Below are 22576 nucleotides of genomic sequence, written 5' to 3' on the forward strand. Positions count from 1 at the left end.
TGTCCAGAAGGGAGGAGGAAAAGGGCATCTGGGTAGACAGTCAGACTGCAGCTAGGTTGAACCCAGCATTTTGAGTGTGAAAACCAATTTTTCAGAGACCACCCATGCTTCAAACTAGAGTTTTTAGACTGTCGTTGAAAGTGTGGTTCAGAGAAGTTCAAGTCTTAACCTTAGTGATGTTTTCACCTTGAGTCAGAATGTTGTCGCTTCTCTTTGTCTCTGTCAGGGCCGTTCTTCCGTATTCCAGAGCTCTGGTTGGTATCGACATATGAAACACGGTGTACTGTGTCATCATGATAGTCCAGCTTGTAGTCTGTGGACCCCAGCGCCGTGTCTGGAATACAGAAGGGGCTCGGAAGCTGGGAGGCTCGTTCTCAGAGCTCAATTCGGATGCCGCCCCTACCTGTCTCTCCCCACGACCGTGTCTTGCTTTGTGCTTCCACACGCTCTGCTGCTTCTGTACCACTTCTCTCATCCTGCTCTGGTCTCCAGCTGCTGCCAGCTCTGTTTACCTCACTGGGTTGGGTGCTGCGCCTTTGCAGGGATCCAGGCTGATACCTCTGTGTCCGGAGCTGTCCCAGGTGCTGTGCAGACAGCAGGAGCAGGCGCTTCTGAAGAGGTGGCAGTGAGGCAGTGTGTGGTTTTCTAACAGGTGTCAGAATGGGTTTTTTGAGTCCTCTAAATTGAGGTTTTCCATGTTAAATATTTAGCTGGAGGCTTGTAGTCGTGCCTTCCTAATCGCCAGGATTTTACTCTGCAAGCAAAAAAATAGGACATGGCTTTAGAATTGGTCCCTACTAAGTATAATGTCTTTAATTTGTAAGTATGATTTTCCATAAGCCAGACCCAGGCCATTGTCATATTTGCAAAGAGGAAGGTGTAGTCGTGGAAATGTATTAGGTAAAGAAGTCATTCGTTAATAGATAACTATTGACCACCTACTGTTGTGGTAGGTGACAGGTGGGGGTCACAGGAAGCAGATATTGAGAGTAACACGAAGAGTGGTTATTAGGAAATGCTCTTAACATCAGCAGGTGTGGAAGAAGTGAATGGAAACAGGACTTGGCAGAAGGAGAAATGAGTCTGTGATGCAGTCCCAGGAAAGGTCTCAGCTGGTTCCCTGTTGGGTTGGTGTCTGGAGCTCGGATGTCTCTTCAGAGTCGTCCTTGGTTGGGAGGAAGGCATTAAGCCATTTTTTTATCTCTGTATTGATCAGTCGTTGGAATCGCACCTTTCATTGGAACACAGGGTGACTTTCAGCCCGAGCAGTGCCAGAGGGTAGACCGCTGAAGGTGGTCATCTGGCAGCGTTCCTGCGAGATGGGGCGCATAGCTTTCATTCCTGAAGGGGAGTCTGGTGTCTGCTGTACCGACCAGGTGGCCGGTCCTTTGCTAGAAACGTGCACGTGAGGAGAAGTGCACTTAAACCAGGACAGTGGCGTCTTGGGTGACAGGTCCGTCGTTCATGGCATCCTGAGAACATAATGGTGTTTGGATGGAGTGAGGTTTGGGAGGATGTCATGGAAGCTGAGACCTGAAGGACGAGGCATTTCTAGCAGGATGAGGGAGTAGAAATGCCAAGGGATGTAGAGTGTGGCACCGCAAGGAAGTCAAATAAATTCTCTGTGTTTGGAATGTCATTGGCAGTTGGGGTAAGGCTTAGACTGTCTAATTTACTGTCCAAAGTGGGACACTTCTGAGGCTGGTTGCATAATTCAGTGCCAGGGACGGTAGGGCAAAGCCTGGGCGCACGTCGTATGGATAGCCTACTTTTGCCATGACTCAGAGAATTTGGATTTTACACAAGGACCAGAAGTAAATTGCTCAGTAAATTACCAAATCACTGGACCTCTTTCCACACTTCTGGGGTCATGACAAGGGTTCCAATGTTGGATTCCCACAGGTTTAGATATTGCCTCCGTCCCTTAACTATTTGCAAAATCTTAGGCACGTCACTTAGACTCGGTCAGCATCAATTATCTTATTTGCAAAATTGGTATATTAATAATTGCCATGATATTTTATGATGTTTTAAATGATAAAATATATTTTATGATATGAGAAAGTATGATATTTAAATGAATTAGTACACCCGCAGTACTTGAAATAGTTTCTGGGACAGTATAAGCCAGCAGTAAGCGTAAGATGCTGCTATTATTTTAACAGGGGAGGAGATTGGGTTTTAGGCTAATTACTCTGGATGCAGAATGGGAAACCAAATGGAGAGGGGAGCAAGCCTAGGGCAGAGGGACCAGTGAGGAGATGACACTATTGAACTCAGAGACTAGGTAAGTCATTCAAGCCAGGTGATGGCCACCTGGATCAGATCTGTGGTCATGAAGATGGAAGATGCAGAGAGATTAGAGGTAATTAAGTTGTTGACTTGGGGACCTTGGTAGAACTTGAGGGAGCAGCAGGAGATAAAGCTGCCCTGAGGTTTGGGATTAGGGCAAAGGGTGGGCAGTCCTGCCAGTCACTGAGAAACACAAGGGGAAGATGTTCCACTGGGCATCTGGGTCTGGAGCTCAGGAGGAGGTCTATTGGTGATGGAGTTAGGAGTCCTCAGCAGGTGGGTGGAATCGAAGCATTGAAGTGGAGGGTGGGGAGTGTTGCTAAGAAGAGAGGGCTGCAAAGGAATGTCCTGAGGAAACTCAGGAAATAATAGATGGTGTGGGGGTGAGGGGATTGCACTGGAGCCCCCATTTTAGCTCAGAGTTACAACAGAGAAAGCCTTGCTCCACCTACTGTGTCAGTTCTTATGGCTCCTGTAATCAGTTACCACACACCCAGGTGGGAGGGGGGTTTAAAATAACAGATTGTTGTTTTCTGACAGTTCTAAAGGTTACTGAGTCAAAATCCAGGGTGTAGGCAGGGCCATGCTCTCTCTGAAGGCTCCGGGGAGGATAGATCCCTTGCTGGGATGTAATGAAGAGGATCTCCTTTTCAGGGCTTCCCTGGTGGCCCACCGGTAAAGAACCTGCCTGCCAGTTCAGAAGACTTGGGTTCCATCCCTGGCTTGGGGAGATCCCCTGGAGAAGGAAGTGGCAACCTACTGCAGTATTCTTGTCTGGGAAATCCCGTGGACAGAGGAGCCTAGAGGGCTACAGTTATTGGGGTCACAAAAGAATCGAACATGACTTAGCGACTAAACCACTACCACCATCTCCTTTTCATCAGCTTCTGACAGGAAGCTTCAGAAGTCCCTGGAATTTCTTGAGTTAATACTTGTGCTTTCTTATGTTAATGAGGTGACCTTGGTGGGCCCCTAGATGACTTCAGGATGGGGGCTGGTCTCCAGAAAGACAAACCTTGTGATTGAAGGGTTGGAACATTGGGCGGGCACAACGTCTGGGGAGGAGAGAGGAGCTGGGTGCCCAGTGCTGTGGCCAGTGACTCAGTCCATCCTGTCTATGTGCTGAAACTCATGTATAATCTCTGGACAGTGGAGCTCAGTAGAGCTTCCTAGATGGGAACATATTGAGGTGCTGGGGGTGGGGCGCCTATTCCACGAGAAGAGGCCATGGAAACCCAGCATCTCCCCCCATCCCGCGCCTTGCTCTCTGTACGCCTCTCATCTGGTTGTTCCCAAGTTGTATCCTTCTTTATTGAGCTATAGTTGATTTACAATGTTGTGTGTTTAATTTCTGCTGTGCAGCAAAGTGGCTCAGTTATACACATGAATAATCTTTTTCGTGTTCTTTTCCATTATGGTTTATCCCAGGATATTGAATATGGTTCCCTGTGCTCTACAGTAGGACCTTGTTACTTATCCATCCTGTATGTAATAGTTTGCATCTGCTAATCCCAATTGAGTTGTTTCCATCATACATACACACAAAGCTGTAATCCTCAGAGGAACGCTTTCAGGGAGTTCTGCGAGTCATTCTAAGAAATGATCCCACCTAAGGGAGATGGGGGAAGCCCTGAATTTGCAGCCAGCTGGGCATCATGGGCAGCTTGGGGACACCCAAGACTGGGGCTGGCACCAGAAGTAGGGGAAATCTTGTGTAGCCCTCTGTCCTTAACTTCTGGAGTCTGCTCTGACTTTGGGTAGTTAGTGTCAGAATGCAGGACATCTGGTTGGTACCAGGGAGCAGTGTCAGAACTTTCTCTTAACTTCTGGTGTTGCCAGCAATCCTTGCTGTTATTAATACTTGGGTTGTAGACACAAGTATTAATAGAGATTAATCTAATCTCTACCGCTGTCATCGCATGGCATTATCACTGACTCTGTCTCATCTTCTTATAAGTACACCAGTCATATTGGGTTAAGGGTCCACCTATCCCAGCACATGTGATAGTGTGTGTTCAGTCATTTTTCACTCTTTTCTTGTAACTCTGTGTTTCTGTATGGGCTTCCCTAGTAGCTCAGCTGATAAAGAATCCACCTGCAATGCAGGAGACCCTGGTTCAATTTCTGGGTCTGGAAGATCTGCTTGGGAAGGGGTAAGCTACCCACTCGAGTATTCTTGGGCTTCCCTTGTGGCTCAGCTGGTAAAAAGAATCTGCCTGCAATGTTCAATCCCTGGGTTGGGAAGATCCTCTAGAGAAGGGAATGGCTACCCATTCCAGTATTCTGGGCTGGAGAATTCCATGGACTATATAGTCCACAGGGTCGCAAAGAGTCAGACACGACTGAGCAACTTTCACTTTCACCATGGACTGTAACCCACCAGGCTCCTCTGTCCATGAAATTTCCCAGACAAGAATACTGAAGTGGGTTGCCATTTCCTACTTCAGGGGATATTCCTGACCCAAGGATCAAACCCACATCTCTTGTGTCTCCTGCATTGGCAGACGGATTCTTTACCACTAGTGCCACCTAGGAAACCCATACCCCCAACATATCCTCCTCTTAAAGTGAATTACACATGCAAGAACCCTATTCCCAGCTAAGGCCACATTCTGACTGTAACTTCTGCAGGGGTAGGGGTGGGGTTGTTTGTGACACAGTTCAGTCAACAAAACCAATGAAACACATATTTATCCTTCAACAAGGATAAAAAGGTTTAACCATATTTTTGTGCCAAGCTTAGTGGTGGGGGCAGTGAGCCCAACGAAGATGATACGTCTAGATGAGTAGTGAGTTTCTCCAGCACCATTTATTAAAAAAACCTATCCTTTCCCTGTTTCATTGCAGTGTTCTCCTTGTCATAAATCAGTTGATAGTACATGTGGGTCTGGATTTGCCTGCTGGCCATAGTTTGCTGACCCTGCAGTAGGTTGTCATGGACTTCCTAGCTTGGGAGGGAGAGTGGTGGCACCACTTTGGGTACCTGGGTTCACACTTCTGGGCCTCAGGGAGTTCAACGCCAGTAGGTGTGTGGAGCTCCAGTAAAACCATTCTCTATTTAATAAACCATTACTGTTAATTATTCACGGAAAGAAACCAAAGTCTAGAATGCAAGCCATTTGCAAATCAGGATAGAATTGTCTCATCACTTTATGTCTTGAGCAGAAGTGATGAGAGCTGAAGAAAGTGATGAGAGCTGAAGGAAGTGATGAGAGCCGAAGGAAGTGATGAGAGCCGAACAAAGACAATTGTGTACAGCATTAGAGCCAGAAAAAAAGATATCTTAGATATTAAAATACTGTTTTCCTTGGCCACCCTTCTTGCCTGGTGACTCCATCTTTCTCTTCCCAAGGCACATCTGTGACTCAGAGGCTGGACTTAAGAAATGTTACATCTGTGAAAGAGACAATTGTTCTGCATGAGGTAATGTCAAAGCCAAGTAGAGGTGCTGGATCAATTGTGTTTTCTTAAAGTATCAGGAAGGCGGGTTACTGGGTAGACCTTTTTCCTGATCTGCTGTGCTGCATGGGTAGATTCTGCTTTCTAACTTCTTTCATCTGCATAGTCTCATAACTCAGAAATCTGCTGTGGTTCAATACCAACTTAGTGTAGACTCTAGTTATAAAGTAATGTTCTGTCTGGCACTCTTGACCCTGGAGATCAGCAGCAGCTTTGGTTCCTTGGGAGGGCATGACTGTCTTTATGATAATAGGAATCTTCAGAACTCCATGTTTCTTTAATACTTCCAATCAACTTGCAGACTACTGAACTCTCTTAAAGTGTTTCCCGGGGAGCTTTGTGCCTGCAACTGAGGCAGTACACTCTGCTGTCGTGGGTGACTCAACAAGGCCGGTTGGTACCTTATGAATTCTTTACTGTCCAACTTGAATGGGCCTGCCCCTCATGGCTCCCTCCAAATCCTTCTGTTGTCAGATCAGCTTCTTCTGTCCTTCTCTAAAACAAGAGTACTTCCTTTTTCTATTTTCCTCAAACTGCCTCCTCCCTAGCACTTTTACTAACGTCACCTTCTACTTCCTATAGAAAGCTGATGCTCTTATCAGATGAATGAGATGGCCTTTCCACTGTGAAAGTCAAGACTTCCTCTGTCTGTAGCTTCTCTACCTTCTCACCTGTTCCAACAGAGGAGGAATTCTTCTCATCTTCTTTCTGTCCTTCCATCTGTGCTTTGGGTCTCATCTCTAGAACTTTACTGTGTTATCAAATCTCCCTTCTTTCCCCAATATATTTAACTTTACTCTTTCAAATAGTTTGTTCCATCAACAATGAAGGTGTTCAATCCCTTCCATCTCAACCATAAAATTTCCCCTGGCATTCCCTCCAACACTGACTTCCCTCTCGTCTTTTAAAGCCAGACTTTGGGGAAAGATGCCTGTATTCACAGTCTCTGTTGGTTTGCCTCCTCTTTTTTGGTAAGTATAAATTTTTTACTGAAGTATAGGTGATTTACAGTGTTGTACCAGTCTCTGATGTACAGCTAAGTGACTGTTACACACACATATACATTTTCACGTTGTTTTCCATCATGGTTTATCCCAGGATATTGAATATAGTTCCCTATGCTATAGTGTAGGACCTTCTTTATCCACCCTATATATAATAGTTCGCATCTGCTAATTGAAAACTCCCAGTTCACCTTCTTACACCCCCTTCCCCCTCAGCAACCACAAGCCTGTTCTCTGTATGTCTGTGAGTCTGTCGCTATTTCATAGATAGGTGCATTTGTGGCATATTTTAAATTCCACACATAAGTAATATCATATGGTATTTGTCTTTCTCTGACTTACTTCACTCAGTACGATCATTTCTGGGTCCATCTATGATGCTGCAAATGTCTCTGCCCGCTCTTGACTGTGTATCCCTCTGCCTGGCCTCTGGTCCTGTTCCTTACCCACATCCCTCTGCCTGAACTCAATGAGGTACCAGAAAGGCACCAGACTCCATATGGCTAAATCCACTGACATCTCTGAGTCTTTATTTACTCTTTAACCTTTCAGCAGCCTTGGTTGATCGCTTTTCCCTGAAGTGCTTTTTTTCTCTCCCTTGGCTTCAGTGATACGATATTGTGCTGTGATTCTTCCTGTTTTTCTGGCCATTCCTTATCTGTCTCCATTGCAGGAAATAATGGATTTCCTCGTGGATTCTATGGTCTTTCCCTATGCAATTTCCTTCATATCCTTGGCTTCTGTGACCACTCTCTGCAGATAACTGAGTTCTCGTAAGCCGTCTTGGAGCTGCCAGTGGTGAAGCCCCAGGTCCTTAATGCACTGTGAAGTTTGAAGTTTTGGTGAAGGAATAATACAGTTTTATTGACATTTTTAAAAGATTGGTCTTCCTGATGTGTGCAGAATACTTAGTAGAGAGACAAGTGGAAGCAGGGAAACCTTTTAGGAAGCTAATATCCAGAAATGAGGCCATGGGGGCCTCATGTGTTCAGACGTGCCTTAAACACAACCTCTCTAAGGCCTATTTCATGGTCTTCTTCCCAGGCTTCCCTACTGTCATGTCTGTCATCACCATCCACCCAGTTGGCTGGGTTAGAGACATTGACCACACCTGTTTTGGTCTGTTCCAGCTACTAAAACAAAATACCATGGACTGGAGCTCTTAACAACAATAGACATTTACTTCTCATAGTTGTGGAGAGTGGAAGTCCAAGATCAAGATAGTAGCATGGTCTGGTTCTGGTAAAATCTCTTTTCCTTTTCCTGGCTGGCACCTTCTTGCTGTGTCCTTACATTGTGGAAGGAGCTCAGGGGTCTCTCTGGAGCTTCTTTTATAAGAACATTTATGTCGGGCATGGAGGCACTACTCTCATGACCAAATCAGTTTCCAAAGATTTCATCCCCTGATACTATCATCATCTCTGAGAGTGAGGATTTAAACATTGAATTTTAGAGGTCAGTTCAGTTCAGGCACTTAGTCGTGTCTGACTCTTTGTGACCCCATGGGCTGCAGCACACCAGGCCTCCCTGTCTGTCACCAATTCCCAGAGCTTGCTCAAACTCATGTCCATTGAGTCAGTGATGCCATCCAACCATCTCATCCTCCGTTGTCCCCTTCTCCTCCTGCCTTCAATCTTTCTCAGCATCAGGGTCTTTTCCAATGAGTCAGTTCTTTGCATCAGGTGGCCAAAGTACTGGAGTTTCAGCTTTAGCATCATTCCTTCCAAAGAACACCCAGGACTGATCTCTTTTAGGATGGACTGGTTGGATCTCCTTGCAGTCCAAGGGACTCTCAAGAGTCTTCTCCAACACCACAGTTCAAAAGCATCACTTCTTCGGTGCTCAGCTTTCTTCACAGTCCAACTCTCACATCCATACATGACCACTGGAAAAACCATAGCCTTGACTAGATGGACCTTTGTTGGCAAAGTAATGTCTCTGCTTTTGAATATGCTATCTAGGTTGGTCATAACTTTCCTTCCAAGGAGTAAGCGTCTTTTAATTTCATGGCTGCAGTCACCATCTGCAGTGATTTTGGAGCCCAGAAAAATAAAGTCTGACACTGTTTCCACTGTTTCCCCATCTATTTCCCATGAAGTGATGGGACCAGATGCCATGATCTTCGTTTTCTGAATGTTGAGCTTTTTTTTTTTTTTTTGAATGTTGAGTTTTAAGCCAACTTTTTCACTCTCCTCTTTCACTTTCATCAAGAGGCTTTTTAGTTCCTCTTCACTTTCTTCTATAAGGGTGGTGTCATCTGCATATCTGAGGTTATTCATATTTCTCCTGGCAATCTTGATTCCAGCTTGTGCTTCCTCTAGCCCAGTGTTTCTCATGATGTACTCTGCATATAAGTTAAATAAACAGGGTGACAATATACAGCCTTGACATACTCCTTTTCCTATTTGGAACCAGTCTGTTGTTCCATGTCCAGTTCTAACTGTTGTCTCCTGACCTGCATACAGATTTCTCAAGAGGCAGGTCATGGGGTCTGGTATTCCTATCTCTTTCAGTATTTTCCACAGTTTATTGTGATCCACACAGTCAAAGGCTTTAGCATAGTCAAGAAAGCAGAAATAGATGTTTTTCTGGAACTCTCTTGCTTTTTCGATGATCCAGCGGATGTTGGCAATTTGACCTCTGGTTCCTCTGCCTTTTCTAAAACCAGCTTGAACATCTCGAAGTTCACAGTTCACGATTGCTGAAGCCTAGCTTGGAGAATTTTGAGCATTACTTTACTAGCGTGTGAGATGAGTGCAATTATGCAGTAGTTTGAGCAGTGATTTTGGAGCCCCCCAAAATAAAGTCTCTCACTATTTCCATTGTTTCCCCATCTGTTTGCCATGAAATGATGGGACCAGATGCCATGATCTTAGTTTTCGGAATGTTGAGTTTTAAGCCAAAAGTTTCTGAATGTTGAGTTTAAGCCCTCTTCCAATAACACAAGAGAAGACTCTAAACATGGACATCACCAGATGGTCAATATTGAAATCAGATTGATTATATTATTTGCAGCCGAAGATGGAGAAGCTTTATACAATCAGCAAAAACAAGACCAGGATCTGACTGTGGCTCAGATCATGAACTCCTTACTGCAAAATTCAGACTTAAATTGAAGAAAGTAGGGAAAACCACTAGACCATTCAGGTATGACCTAAATCAAATCCCTTCCGATTATACAGTGGAAGTGGCAAATAGATTCAAGGTATTAGATTTGATAGAGTGCCTGAAGAACTATGGATGGAGGTTTGTGACATTGTACAAGAGGCAGGGATCAAGACCACCCCCAAGAAAAAGAAATGCACAAAGTCAAAATGGTTGTCTGAGGAGGCCTTCCAGATAGCTGAGAAAAGAGAAGCCAAAGGTAAAAGAGAAAAGGAAAGATATATCCATTTGAATGTAGAGTTCAAAAGAATAGCAAGGAGATATAAGAAAGCCTTCCTCAGTGATCACTTTAGGGGTCAGTCAATTCAGTCGCTCAGTCATGTCTGACTATTTGCGACCCCATAAACTGCAGCACGCCAGGCTTCCCTGTCCATTGCCAACTCCCGGAGTCCACCCAAACCCATGTCCATTGAGTTGGTGATGCCATCCAACCATCTAATCCTCTATTGTCCCCTTCTCCTCCTGCCCTCAATCTTTCCCAGGGTCTTTTCAAATGAGTCAGCTCTTTGCATCAGGTGGCCAAATATTGGAGTTTCAGCTTCAACATCAGTCCTTCCAATGAACACCCAGGACTGATCTCTTTTAGGATGGACTGGTTGGATCTCCTTGCAGTCCAAGGGACTCTCAAGAGTCTTCTCCAACACCACAGTTCAAAAGCATCAATTCTTTGGCGCTCAGCTTTCTTCACAGTCCAACTCTCACATCAATACATGACCACTGGAAAACCCATAGCCTTGACTAGACGGACCTTTTTGACAAAGTAGCGTCTGCTTTTGAATATGCTATCTAGGTTGGTCATAACTTTCCTTCCAAGGAGTAAGTGTCGTTTAATTTCATGGCTGCAATCACCATCTGCAGTGATTTTGGAGCCCAGAAAAATAAAGTCAGCCACTGTTTCCACTGTTTCCCCATCTGTTTCCCATAAAGTGATGGGACCGGATGCTATGATCTTAGTTTTCTGAATGTTGAGCTTTAAGCCAACTTTTTCACTCTCCTCTTTCACTTTCATCAAGAGGCTCTTTAGTTCTTCTTCACTTTCTGCCATAAGAGTGATGTCGTCTACATATCTGAGGTTATTGATATTTCTCCCACAGTCTTGATTCCAGCTTGTGCTTCCTCCAGCCCAGTGTTTCTCATGATGTACCCTGCATATAAGTTAAATAAACAGGGTGACAATATACAGCCTTGACATACTCCTTGTCCTATTTGGAACCAGTCTGTTGTTCCATGTCCAGGTCTAACTGTTGCCTCCTGACCTGCATACAGGTTTCTCAAGAGGGAGGTCAGGTGGTCTGGTATTCCCATCTCTTTCATAATTTTCCACAGTTTATTGTTATCCACACAGTCAAAGGCTTTAGCATAGTCAATAAAGCAGAAATAGATGTTTTTCTGGAACTCTCTTGCTTTTTCGATGATCCAGCGGATGTTGGCAATTTGATCTCTGGTTCCTCTGCCTTTTCTAAAACCGACATTCAAATCCTAGCACCACTTTTCCTTTAAGTTCAGTTAGGCACTCCGACCCTCTTCCACCCTGTTTCTTACGCGGTAGCCTGAGTAATCTCCACAGTGCACATCTGACGTTGCCCCACGCTGATTCCTTTCAGTGCTTTCCCTCTGCTCTGAGGATAGTGAACCTCATATAAGGTTCTTCATGGTCTGGCCTTGATGTCCCTTCCTGACGTCCTTTCCCACCTGCCTCCTCCTGCTTCTTCACTGTGCTGCCTTCTACCCGAGTCATTCTCTGCCAGCCTAACTACTGTTGCCTATGTATCTCCTGTTCTTCCAGAATCTTGGCTAAAATACCACTTTTGGTGAAGACTTCCCATCAGATTTGACCCCAATTTAGATCAGTCGTCTTTTTTGTTACTATAGAGTTTGATTTTGTAGGCCAATATTAGTTTGCAAATTTATGTTATTTATAGAGTCATTTGGGGCTTCCCCGGAAGCTCAGCTGGTAAAGAATCTGCCTGCAATGCAGGAGACCCTACTTTGATTCCAGGGTCGGGAAGATCCACTGGAGAAGGGATAGGCTACCCATCCCAGTATTCTTGAGCTTCCCTGGTGGCTCAGCTGGTAAAGAATCCGCCTGCAATGTAGGAGACCTGTGTGCGATCCCTGGGTTGGGAAGATCCCCTGGAGAAGGGAATGGATACCCACTCCAGTTTTCTGGCCTGGAGAATTCCATGGACTATATAGTCCATGGGGTTGCAAAGAGTTGGACACAACTGAGTGACTCTGACTTCACTTATAGAGTCATTTTATTGTTGTTTTTTTTTAATGACATGGGGGACTATGTTCATTGGAGTTTTCCGGAGAAACAGAACCAATTGGATGTATATGTGTAGAAAAGAGAGAGATTTATTTTAAGGAATTGGCTCATGTGATTGTTAGGTCTGAAATCTCGTAAGTCTGAAATCTGTGGGGCAGAGCAAATAAACTGGAGACCCAGGGGAAGGTTGATGTTGCCGTCTTGGTTCTGAAGACAGTCTGGGAGCAGAATTCGTCCTTCCTCAGAGGAACTTTTCTGTAAAGGCCCTCAATTCTGTGAAGGAGATGGCCTACTCACATTGGAGAGTGCTGTAGACTGAATGTTTGTGTCTTCCCCAAATTCTTTTGTTTAAACGTATTTCCCAAGATGGTGATCTTTGAAATTGGCGCCTTTGGGAGGTGATTAGGTCATGAGGGTGGAGCCCTCATGAATGGGGTGAGTGCCCTTATAAAAAGATCCCAGAGAGATCCTTCTTCCCTTCTGTTGTGTGAGCACACAGGGAAAAGATAGCAGAAGCAGGAAGTGGGCTCTCACCAGACATGGACTACGCCAAGACCTTGATCGTGGACTTCCCAGCCTCTAGAACTCTGAAAGATAAATTTCTGTTGTTTTTAAGCCACTTAGTTTAGGCTATTCTGTTACAGCTGCCCACATGGATTCAGGGGGTAATCTGCTTGGCTTCAAGTTTACCGATTTAAATTTTATTCACATCTTAAAAGTACCTTCACTACAATACCTAGAGTGTGGTGTAACCCGAAACTCAATACCATAGCCCAAACCAAGGTGACACATAAAATTAACCATCACAGGGACCATGTCTGTTTGACCCCATCCTTGCATCCTCATTGCCTGTCATAGTGCATGACATGTAGAAGGCATTCGATAGACATCAATTATGTAGCTTTGGGAGTGTTCGGTTTCTAGATTCTCTACCTATAGCCAATGCCAGTGGGAGTGATGTCTTGTGGCTGCATGCACTGCTCTTTAGAGTAATTCTTTGTGTTCATTCTAAAGTACATTATTGATAAACCCTTTCCTGATTCAACAGATCCCTTTAACAAATTTGCCTCTTTATAATTCATTTATAATCCCCTCTTCGACTGTTTCTTTACCAGTTCTTTTAAAGAGTCTGATGACGAAGTCGTGTCAGCCATTTGGCTTAATCGTGTGATTTCCTCTTCTCTGGTCTTCCGCTTTGTGCTTTTTCCTGTTTTCCTGAGTGCAGTAACCAGTGCGCTAACTTCATTCCCAGTGTCACTGGACCGTGACTTGACTTAAGGATGTGGTTGCATTTAAATTTCCCAAGGCGCTTACATTTTATTGGCAATGTTGGCTACAGCAGCACATCATGCTGATTTTTCTATTTCTAAAATCAAACTTGTCATGCTGGCCCTGTCTCCAGAGTTTTCTGTTTCCGTCAGGGGTGCCAGACACCAAGACGAGAAAGCTGGGAGTCATCCTTGTCTTTTCCACCCCCACTCTCCCCGCTCACTTCCAAGATTCTTTGGATTCTTTCTTGATGTGGTCCCTCAAAATGGTCCTTTTATTCTTCCACGTCTTCCTGCGAGGATTCATGGGCCCGTGCCATGGTAACAGATTTATCACCGGTGCTCCTCGCACTGTGCTTTTCCAGCTTTCCATCGGAACCCCCAGTGTCAGGTGAGCCTTCTGATGTATTAATATTATCTTGAATATATTCTCTTCTCCCCAACTTTCAATACCCAGTCACTACCTTGAAACCTGTTTATTAGTCCTTCCTACAAACTGTTTATAGAATATAAACTTTATTCCTTTTCTTTATTGGATGTTATAATCACACCAAAGTCTCCTCTCTTGAATCTTTTGCACTCCGTTTTTCCTCTCCCTGGAATGTTCTTCTGCCTTCCCTGCAAGTATTTCCCTACATTTAGTAAATCTTTGCCCAAAGGCCACCTTCTTGATAGAGCCTCTCTTGGCCACGTCCTGAAATTGCAGTCCCAGTGCTGCAGCGCTCATGCTTACACCTACTTACTCTACTTGCGTATTATGTTTATTTTCTTTCTCTCTCCAACCCCACTCCCCACTGTCATATAAGGCCCTCAGAGGCAGAGATTTTGGTGTATTCATCCACTGATTATCTTGTTGTCTACAAGTGTGCCTGTAACATAGTTGGCACTCAGTAAATATTAAATAAAATCAAATGTGTGTGCTTAGTCGCTCCGTTGTGTCCAACTCTTGCACCCCCATAGACTGTAACCTGCCAGGCTCCTCTGTCCAAGGGATTATCCAGGCAAGAATACTGGAGTGGGTTGCCATTTCCTCCTCCAGGGGATCTTCCCAACCCAGGAATTGAACCCAGGTTTCCTGCATTGCAGGCAGATTCTTACCTACTGAGCTACAAGGGTGCCAGTCTTCAAATGAAGAACTTGTCCTGCAATGTAGACCTCCTGTGTGGCAGCAAAGAAGTATTGGTTGTTTGGGCTCTGGGGGTTTGGGATTTTGAAGAGATTGAAGTCTTTTCATAGGTATTTATTTGAATGCTTTCCTTCTTGACCTCAAAGAGCAATGGGCTTTTTTGCTCTGATTGCTAAATTCTCTTAGGCCAAGGAACTGATCTTATGCCTTGAGATGCTCTGCCAAGATGTTCAGCTTACGTGCCGTCTGGTGCTGGTAAACGGAGTAGATGCTTCCTTTCCCTGATTCTCTGCTCTGAGCTCAGACTCTCAGCCCTGTCCCTCTTCAGTTTATTTCGGGATCGGCAAGATTCTTACATCTTTACTTTCACACTGTTTTGAACCTAATGTCTTGTAACTCAAATTTCTTGTCCTTATTGGTGATATTTCCCGGATCTGTGTTACATCTTCCTTTATGCTGTTACCATGAGAAATCGACAAGGCATGGTTAAATTATCTTCTAGGTCTCGTCTCATTGCTAATTGCCTTGGGACCTTGGGCAAGGCACTTTACCTCTGGAGGCTTCAAACTGCCCTCCTATATAATGCAGGAATCAGCCTGAGTGCCCTGTAAATTCTTTTTTTTTCCATCAGCTAACCAAGAAAAAAAAAAACCTATGAAATTTGTTATATTTTCCCCTTGGATAGGGAGCTATTCCAGACTGCTCTCATCTGGTGTTTTGCTTAATTTGCAGACAATGATTAATTTACACAGAAGCTTAGCCTGTATCCCTTGGCGACACTTAGCAACCAGGAAAGAGGTTTGGTCAGGTTGTTTAAAGGAACATTATCCCATGTTTTAGAGCAGAGAATGGAGGGCAAAGTTGATTTATTTAAGGACACGTCTTTTGACTTTACAGTGACTTTTCTTTCCATGTGTTATATGCCCCTGGCTTTGGTTTTCTGGCCCCCCGCCTGGCTTGTCCAGTTTTAGTGAATCCTTCCAGAGGTTTATTTCCATTTGCTTTCTTAATTATTTGTTTAGCAGTTCTGATATTCCAGACATGGCCCTAAATTCATGCCATATCTTACTTCATTCTTTAGCAGCTCTTGTGAGGCAGGGCTGGTGTCTCCTTCTACACATTCAGGAAAGCATCTTGAGGTCACAGTGACCAAGCCCAGTGGGCAGAGCCTGGCTGACTGCCTGTTCACCTCCTGCATCTTTTATTCCTTAATTTCACCAAAGCGAAGCGGTAAGGACCGATTTTAATCCATAAAGTTGAACGACAATCAGTATCGAGGCTGCAGAGAACAGAGAGCTTTATTTGGGGTCTTAAGAATTGCGATTGGGGGGTACATAGATTTGGATAAAAAAAAGTATTCTGAGGAAGAAGAAGGATCCGGGATTTATAAAGACAGAAGCTCTGAGGTTGTTCCAGAACTGTGATCGAGGGACTTCCCTGGTGGTCCACAGGCTAAGACTCCGTGCTCCCACTGCAGGGGGCCAGGGTTTGATCCCTCCTCAGGGAACTAGATCCCACGTGCCACAGCTGAAGGACCCACGTGCTGCAACTAAGACCAGTGCAGTCAGTCAAAGAAATAAATATTTTAAAAAGAACTGTAATTGATGGTGATGGAAAAGGGGAACATTTGTCCTTAAGGGGTAGGCTGTCAAGAGTTATTTTAGGGTTGTTGTTTGATCACTAAGTTGTGTCCAGCTCTTTGCGACCCATGGACCACAGCACGCCAGGCTCCCCTGTCCTGCACTGCTGGAGGTTGCTCAGATTCATGTCCATTGAGTTGGTAATGCTATCGAACTGTCTTATCCTCTGTGGCCCGCTTTTTTTCCTGCTCTCAGTCTTTCCCAGCATCATGGTCCTTTCTAATAAGTCGGCTCTTTGCATCGGGTGGCCGAAGTATTTAGAACTTCAGCTTCAGTATCAGTCCTTCCAATGAATATTCAGGGTTGATTTCCTTTAGGATTTCCTTTAGGATTGATTCCTTTAGATCAGCAAGGGTTTGATCTCCTTGCTGTCCAGGGGACAAGAGTCTTCTCCAGCACCACAATTTGAAAGCATCAGTTCTTCAGCACTTAGCCTTCTTTATGGTCCAACTCTCACATCTGTACATGACTACTGGAAAAACCATAGCTTTGACTCTAGGGATCTTTGTCAGCAAAGTGATGGATCTGATTCATATCTGGGCAGGTGTTCTGGATGTCTAAAAAAAAAGTGGTCACAGTTCAGATTCCATCTGGGCTAAGATGTGTGTAAGTTTTCCTTTCTCAGTGGCCTCCTGGGCATCATCACCTGGTCCTGTTCATCCTCTTCTTTGAATTCTCATCCTCCCCACCTCCTTTGGAGGAGGTGGAAGCACTTATGAAATGCCAGGGGCTGGTCATCCCCTACCCACGAACTCTCAGCCACTCACTTCCTTACCTTGATCTTTTCCTCCTCTGTTCTTCCAAGTGTCTAACTGACAGTACGGTCCTACAAACTAACTGAACATAGAGATCAAGTTCACATTCTCTGCATGAAGAATAGAGCTGCTGTGAAGTGCTGCAGCATTGGACACTAGTCGTGTGAAACTAAAATCCTGCACCAGGTCGTGAATTTCACTTATTCATCCAACTAGTCGAGTGTCTGCTGTCTCTGGAGCTGGGTTGACCTTGAGGATACAATATAGTCTTTTCCCTCATGGAATTTATTTTCTAGTAAAAGTGATCCTCACTTATTCATCCAACTAGTCGAGTGTCTGCTGTCTCTGGAGCTGGGTTGACCTTGAGGATACAATATAGTCTTTTCCCTCATGGAATTTATTTTCTAGTAAAAGTGATCCTCACTTATTCATCCAACTAGTCGAGTGTCTGCTGTCTCTGGAGCTGGGTTGACTTTGAGGATACAATATAGTCTTTTCCCTCATGGAATTTATTTTCTAGTAAAAGTGATCTTCTCAGAAGAGGTATAACATTTGAGTGTTTGAGACCAGCTGAAATCAGTGAGATATAGACAACTTGGGGAAACATCAAATACACATTTTTTAAGTTTCTTTAATAATGCTGTGGTGTCCCTTTTTTTAATAATCATGTAAATACATAATATATAATTTTGTTTTTTCTTATCATAATATTTGGTATATTAGGTTTTATAAGTGCGGTTTATTCTAATCATTGAAGGTTTAATTGCTTCTAATTATTACAAGTGTTTGGTTCCTAAGGAGACTGAAAGGCAGGCTTGCTTAGAGGGTTGGAAAGGTCTGAAAATTAGATGCATTTTTCTTCATTCCAGATTATGGTGTGTGTGTGTGTGTTTGAGAGAGAGAGAGAGAGATTTATTATTAATTCATTGTGATCTGGAGAAAAGAGAACATCCCACAGAAACCCTTCTGGCTTCTGGCTGTAGTCTTTTGCAAGTTTAATTTAGAAAGAACTTTCCAAAGCAGAGGAGATTTTCAGCTAACCTGTAAATGACCCAGTGGTGGCAATCAGTATGAAAAAACTAGAAAAGCCCACACAAGTCATGATCATTTTATAATATATAGAAGTATTGAATCGCTATATCTTACACCAGGACCTAACAAAGCATTGTAGGTCTTTTAACTTCAAGAACAAACTCATAGATCAGATTTGTGGTTACCAGAGGTAAGGGTGAGGGGAATTAAATGAAAATGATCAAAAGGTATAAACTTCCAGTTATAAGATAAATAAATACTAGGGATGTAATGTACAACATGGTAAAGATAATTAACACTGCTGTGTTTTATGTGCACATTGTTGAGAGTAAATCTTAAGAGTTCTCATCAAAAGGAAAGTTTTTCTTTTTTTGTTTTATTTTGTATCTATGAGACGTAGATGTTCAGTAAACTTATTGTAATCACTTCACTATGTATGCAAGTGAAATTATTATGCTATACACCTTAAACTTATACAGTGATGTATGCAAATTATATCAATAAAACTTAAAGGAAAAAAAAATGAGTAGAGGCAAAACCCTTAAGAACAAGAAAAGAAAGCTGTGTATGTGTGTTTGCTGAGAAGACTCCTGAGAGTCACTTGAACAGCAAGGAGATCAAACCAATCAATCTTAAGGGTAATCAACCCTGAATATTCATTGGAAGGACTGATGCTGAAGCTGAAGCTCCAGTATTTTGGTCACCTCTTACAAATAGTGGACTCGTTGGAAAAGTTGCTGATGCTGGGTAAGGTTGAGGGCAGAAGGAGAAGAGGGTGTCAGAGGATGAGATGGCTGGAAGGCATCATTGAGGCAATGGGCATGAACTTGGGCAAACTTCAGGAAATGTTGAGGGACAGGGAGGCCTGGTGTGCTGCAGTCCATGGGGCTGCAAAGAGTCGGACACGACTGGGCGACTGAATAACAGCTCCTTCCTAAAACATAAATTCATGAGGACAATGACATTGTTTTCCTTGTCCATCACTTTGTGCTCTGTGCCTCTTAATCTTTGTACATAATAGGCTCTCAAAGTATTTTTTTTCAGTGTATTGAGTTATAATTGACTTATTAAGTATTTATTAAGTTGATTAATGTGACATAGAACTCTCCTATTGAGTCACCAGATATTTATCCCTCCCTGGGAGTTGGTGATGGACAGGGAAGCCTGGCATGCTGCAGGCCATGGGGTTGCAAAGAGTTGGACACGACTGAGTGACTGAACTGAACTGGGAAGGCCTCAATTGGTTTGTGACATCTTTATTTCTAAAGCTGTAGAAGTACTCCTTTCAGTGCAGGAAATGTCAGTGGTGTATTTCCTCTGTGTAAGGTGTGCAAGACTTGAGGTTCAGAGGATGGTTGGAAATAAATAGAAGACGGAGTCTCTGGATTTAAAAATCTATTAACAAAAAAACATATCTAAAATAGGTTAGTAAAAACTTGTGACCTTGTTTCTAGGCTTGCTTTTTCACCCCTTTTTTCAGAGTCGTGGTGCAGGGAGATGGTGCAAGTTACTTCTAGGGAAAACCTTCAGCTGGCAAATGGATGGGTGAATTTTAGGACCTGTGGACTGTGTAGTATCTTGTTACCTGAAAGATTTCAGACTTAGATCTGTCTAGGTAGACATGAAAATCTTTACTGTTTTTCACTTACTAATTTTAAATTGAGAAGCAAATACGTAAACTTGATAACTTTAAAAAAAATGCAAAAGGAAAAATGTAAGCATTTTCCCAACTCTGGCTTCCAGATTCCCCTTTCCAGAGGCAGTAGCCCTTAACAGTACCCAGTTTGCCATAAACCTTTTTGAAAAACATATGCATCCATGCTGTACACATATGTCTGTACATCCTAACATGTGTTAGCCCATATCAATGTGTTGTGCTTTTTATGACTGTGTAGGAGATGGCACCCCACTCCAGTACTCTTGCCTGAAAAATCCCATGGATGGAGGAGCCTGGTAGGCTGCAGTCCATGGGGTCTTGAAGAGTCGGACACGACTGAGCGACTTCACTTTGACTTTTCACTTTCATGCATTGGAGAAGGCAGTGGCAACCCACTCCAGTACTCTTGCCTGGAAAATCCCATGGATGGAGGAGCCTGGTAGGCTGCAGTCCATGGGGTGGCTAAGAGTCGGACACGACTGAGCGACTTCACTTTGACTTTTCACTTTCATGCATTGGAGAAGGAAATGGCAACCCACTCCAGTGTTCTTGCCTGGGGAATCCCAGGGGCGAGGGAAGCCTGGTGGGCTGCCGTCTATGGGGTCGCACAGAGTGGGACACGAATGAAGTGACTTAGCAGCAGCAGCAGCAGCAGCATCTTGTTATGGGCTTCCCAGGTGGCTCTAGAGGTAAAGAACTCGCCTGTCAATGCAGGAGATGGGGGTTTGATCTTTGGGTGGGGAAGATCACTGGAGGAGGGCTTGGCAACCCACTCCAGTATTCTTGCCTGGAGAACCCCATGGACAGAGGAGCCTGGTGGGCTACAGTCGATAGGGTCGCAAAGAGTCAGACATGATTGGAGCGACTTAGCATGCACACAAGTATCTTATTACACAAATTATGTAATAATGCATTTATTCAATCTCCTATGGAAAAATATTTTAGGCTGAAAATAGAATTTATTTAAAATGGGAAAGATGTCTGTCAAAGAAGTAGTAATGTAAGTTACTTTTTTGCAGTGTTTCTGGTTACCTTGACAACCAGAGACACCTTCAAATGCCATGCCATCTCTCCTAACGCCATGCTTGAGTAGAAATCACAGAAATAGAATGAGAGTGAAAAAGCTAGATTGGGGTCTGCTTAAAATAATTTCAACAGGGGAACGTTTTTATGGTGTGTTTCCTGTAGTGCCTTTAACTAGGCAGGTGTAATTCCTCACAGTGTTGCTTATGTGACAGAGTAGTTTCACGTAATCTTCTCTCCTTCAAGGGAGAACTTGTATCCTGCTAGAATGGAGCTGAGAATTCTCTCTCATGGTCTTGTCAGGTTGTTTCAGGTTAACCCACGAAGCAATGCTGAGCTGACAGTCATCATCGAAGTGGCCCGCTGTGTTACGTGGGCTTTATCCCATTCTGAACCGCATCTTTGTTATCCAGCTTTAGCACAGTGTACTGCAGCACAGTTTGATTTATCTCATTGGATATAGGAAGTTCTTTAAAATAATACTAGGGAAACAGTACAGACTGGTTTGCTACAAGGTATGCTTGGACAAACCAGGGGAAAAAAAGTGAATTAGATCACAATTGGTGAGTGAAGTGGTGATGTCTGTAGAATGTGGCTGTTGCACTGTTGCCAAGGCAGTTTTCCCAGCATGCTAATGATTTTTTGTAGCTTTTATCTTTATTTTTTAGCTTATTTTTTTATTTTGTGAGTGTATAATTACACTCACATATATATAACTTAATTGCTGTGCTGTATCCCTGAAACCAACACTATATTGTAAATAAACTCTAAAATAAAAAAATAAGCTAAAAAATAAAGATAACAGCTACAAAAAATCATTAACATGCTGGGAAAACAAAGCTAGTGGAGGTGATGGAATTCCAGTTGAGCTATTCCAAATCCTGAAAGATGATGCTGTGAAAGTGCTGCACTCAATATGCCAGCAAATTTGGAAAACTCAGCAGTGGCCACAGGACTGGAAAAGGTTTTCATTCCAATCCCAAAGAAAGGCAATGCCAAAGAATGCTCACACTACCGCACAGTTGCACTCATCTCACACACTAGTAAAGTAAGGCTCAAAATTCACCAAGCCAGGCTTCAGCAATATGTGAACCGTGAACTTCCTGATGTTCAAACTGGTTTTAGAAAAAGCAGAGGAACCAGAGATCAAATTGCCAACATCCGCTGGATCATGGAAAAAGCAAGAGAGTTCCAGAAAAACATCTATTTCTGCTTTCTTGACTATGCCAAAGCCTTTGACTGTGTGGATCACAATAAACTGTGAGAAATTCTGAAAGAGATGGGAATACCAGACCACCTGATCTTCCTCTTGAGAAACCTATATGCAGGTCAGGAAGCAACAGTAAGAACTGGACATGGAACAACAGACTGGTTCCAAATAGGAAAAGGAGTATGTCAAGGCTGTATATTGTCACCCTGTTTATTTAACTTATATGCAGAGTACATCATGAGAAACGCTGGGCTGGAAGAAACACAAGCTGGAATCAAGATTGCCAGGAGAAATATGAATAACCTCAGATATGCAGATGACACCACCCTTATGGCAGAAAGTGAAGAGGAACTAAAAAGCTTCTTGATGAAGGTGAAAGTGGAGAGTGAAAAAGTTGGCTTAAAGCTCAACATTCAGAAAACGAAGATTATGGCATCTGGTCCCATCACTTCATGGGAAATAGATGGGGAAACAGTGTCAGACTTTATTTTTCTGGGCTCCAAAATCACTACAGATGGTGACTGCAGCCATGAAATTAAAAGACGCTTACTCCTTGGAAGGAAAGTTATGACCAACCTAGATAGCATATTCAAAAGCAGAGACATTACTCTGCCAACAAAGGTTCATCTAGTCAAGGCTATGGTTTTTCCAGTGGTCATGTATGGATGTGAGAGTT

At 43.6% G+C, this 22576-nt stretch overlaps 1 protein-coding gene across 6 annotated transcripts in view; it reads left to right on the forward strand.

The window, feature by feature from the left end:
• ARHGAP44 (Rho GTPase activating protein 44) overlaps positions 1–22576 on the forward strand; it is a 119036-nt gene that overhangs the window by 16251 nt on the left and 80209 nt on the right. The window contains exon 2 of one of the 6 annotated variants that reach the window (XM_070389527.1): positions 5645–5715. The exons of the other annotated variants lie outside the window; for them this stretch is intronic. Coding sequence (XP_070245628.1) covers positions 5711–5715 — 5 coding nt within the window. The 5' untranslated portion in view covers positions 5645–5710. The remainder of the gene's footprint in view (positions 1–5644; positions 5716–22576) is intronic. 6 annotated transcript variants of the gene reach the window in all.

Source organism: Bos mutus, chromosome 19 (genome assembly GCF_027580195.1).
Source record: "Bos mutus isolate GX-2022 chromosome 19, NWIPB_WYAK_1.1, whole genome shotgun sequence".
NCBI lineage: Eukaryota > Metazoa > Chordata > Mammalia > Artiodactyla > Bovidae > Bos > Bos mutus.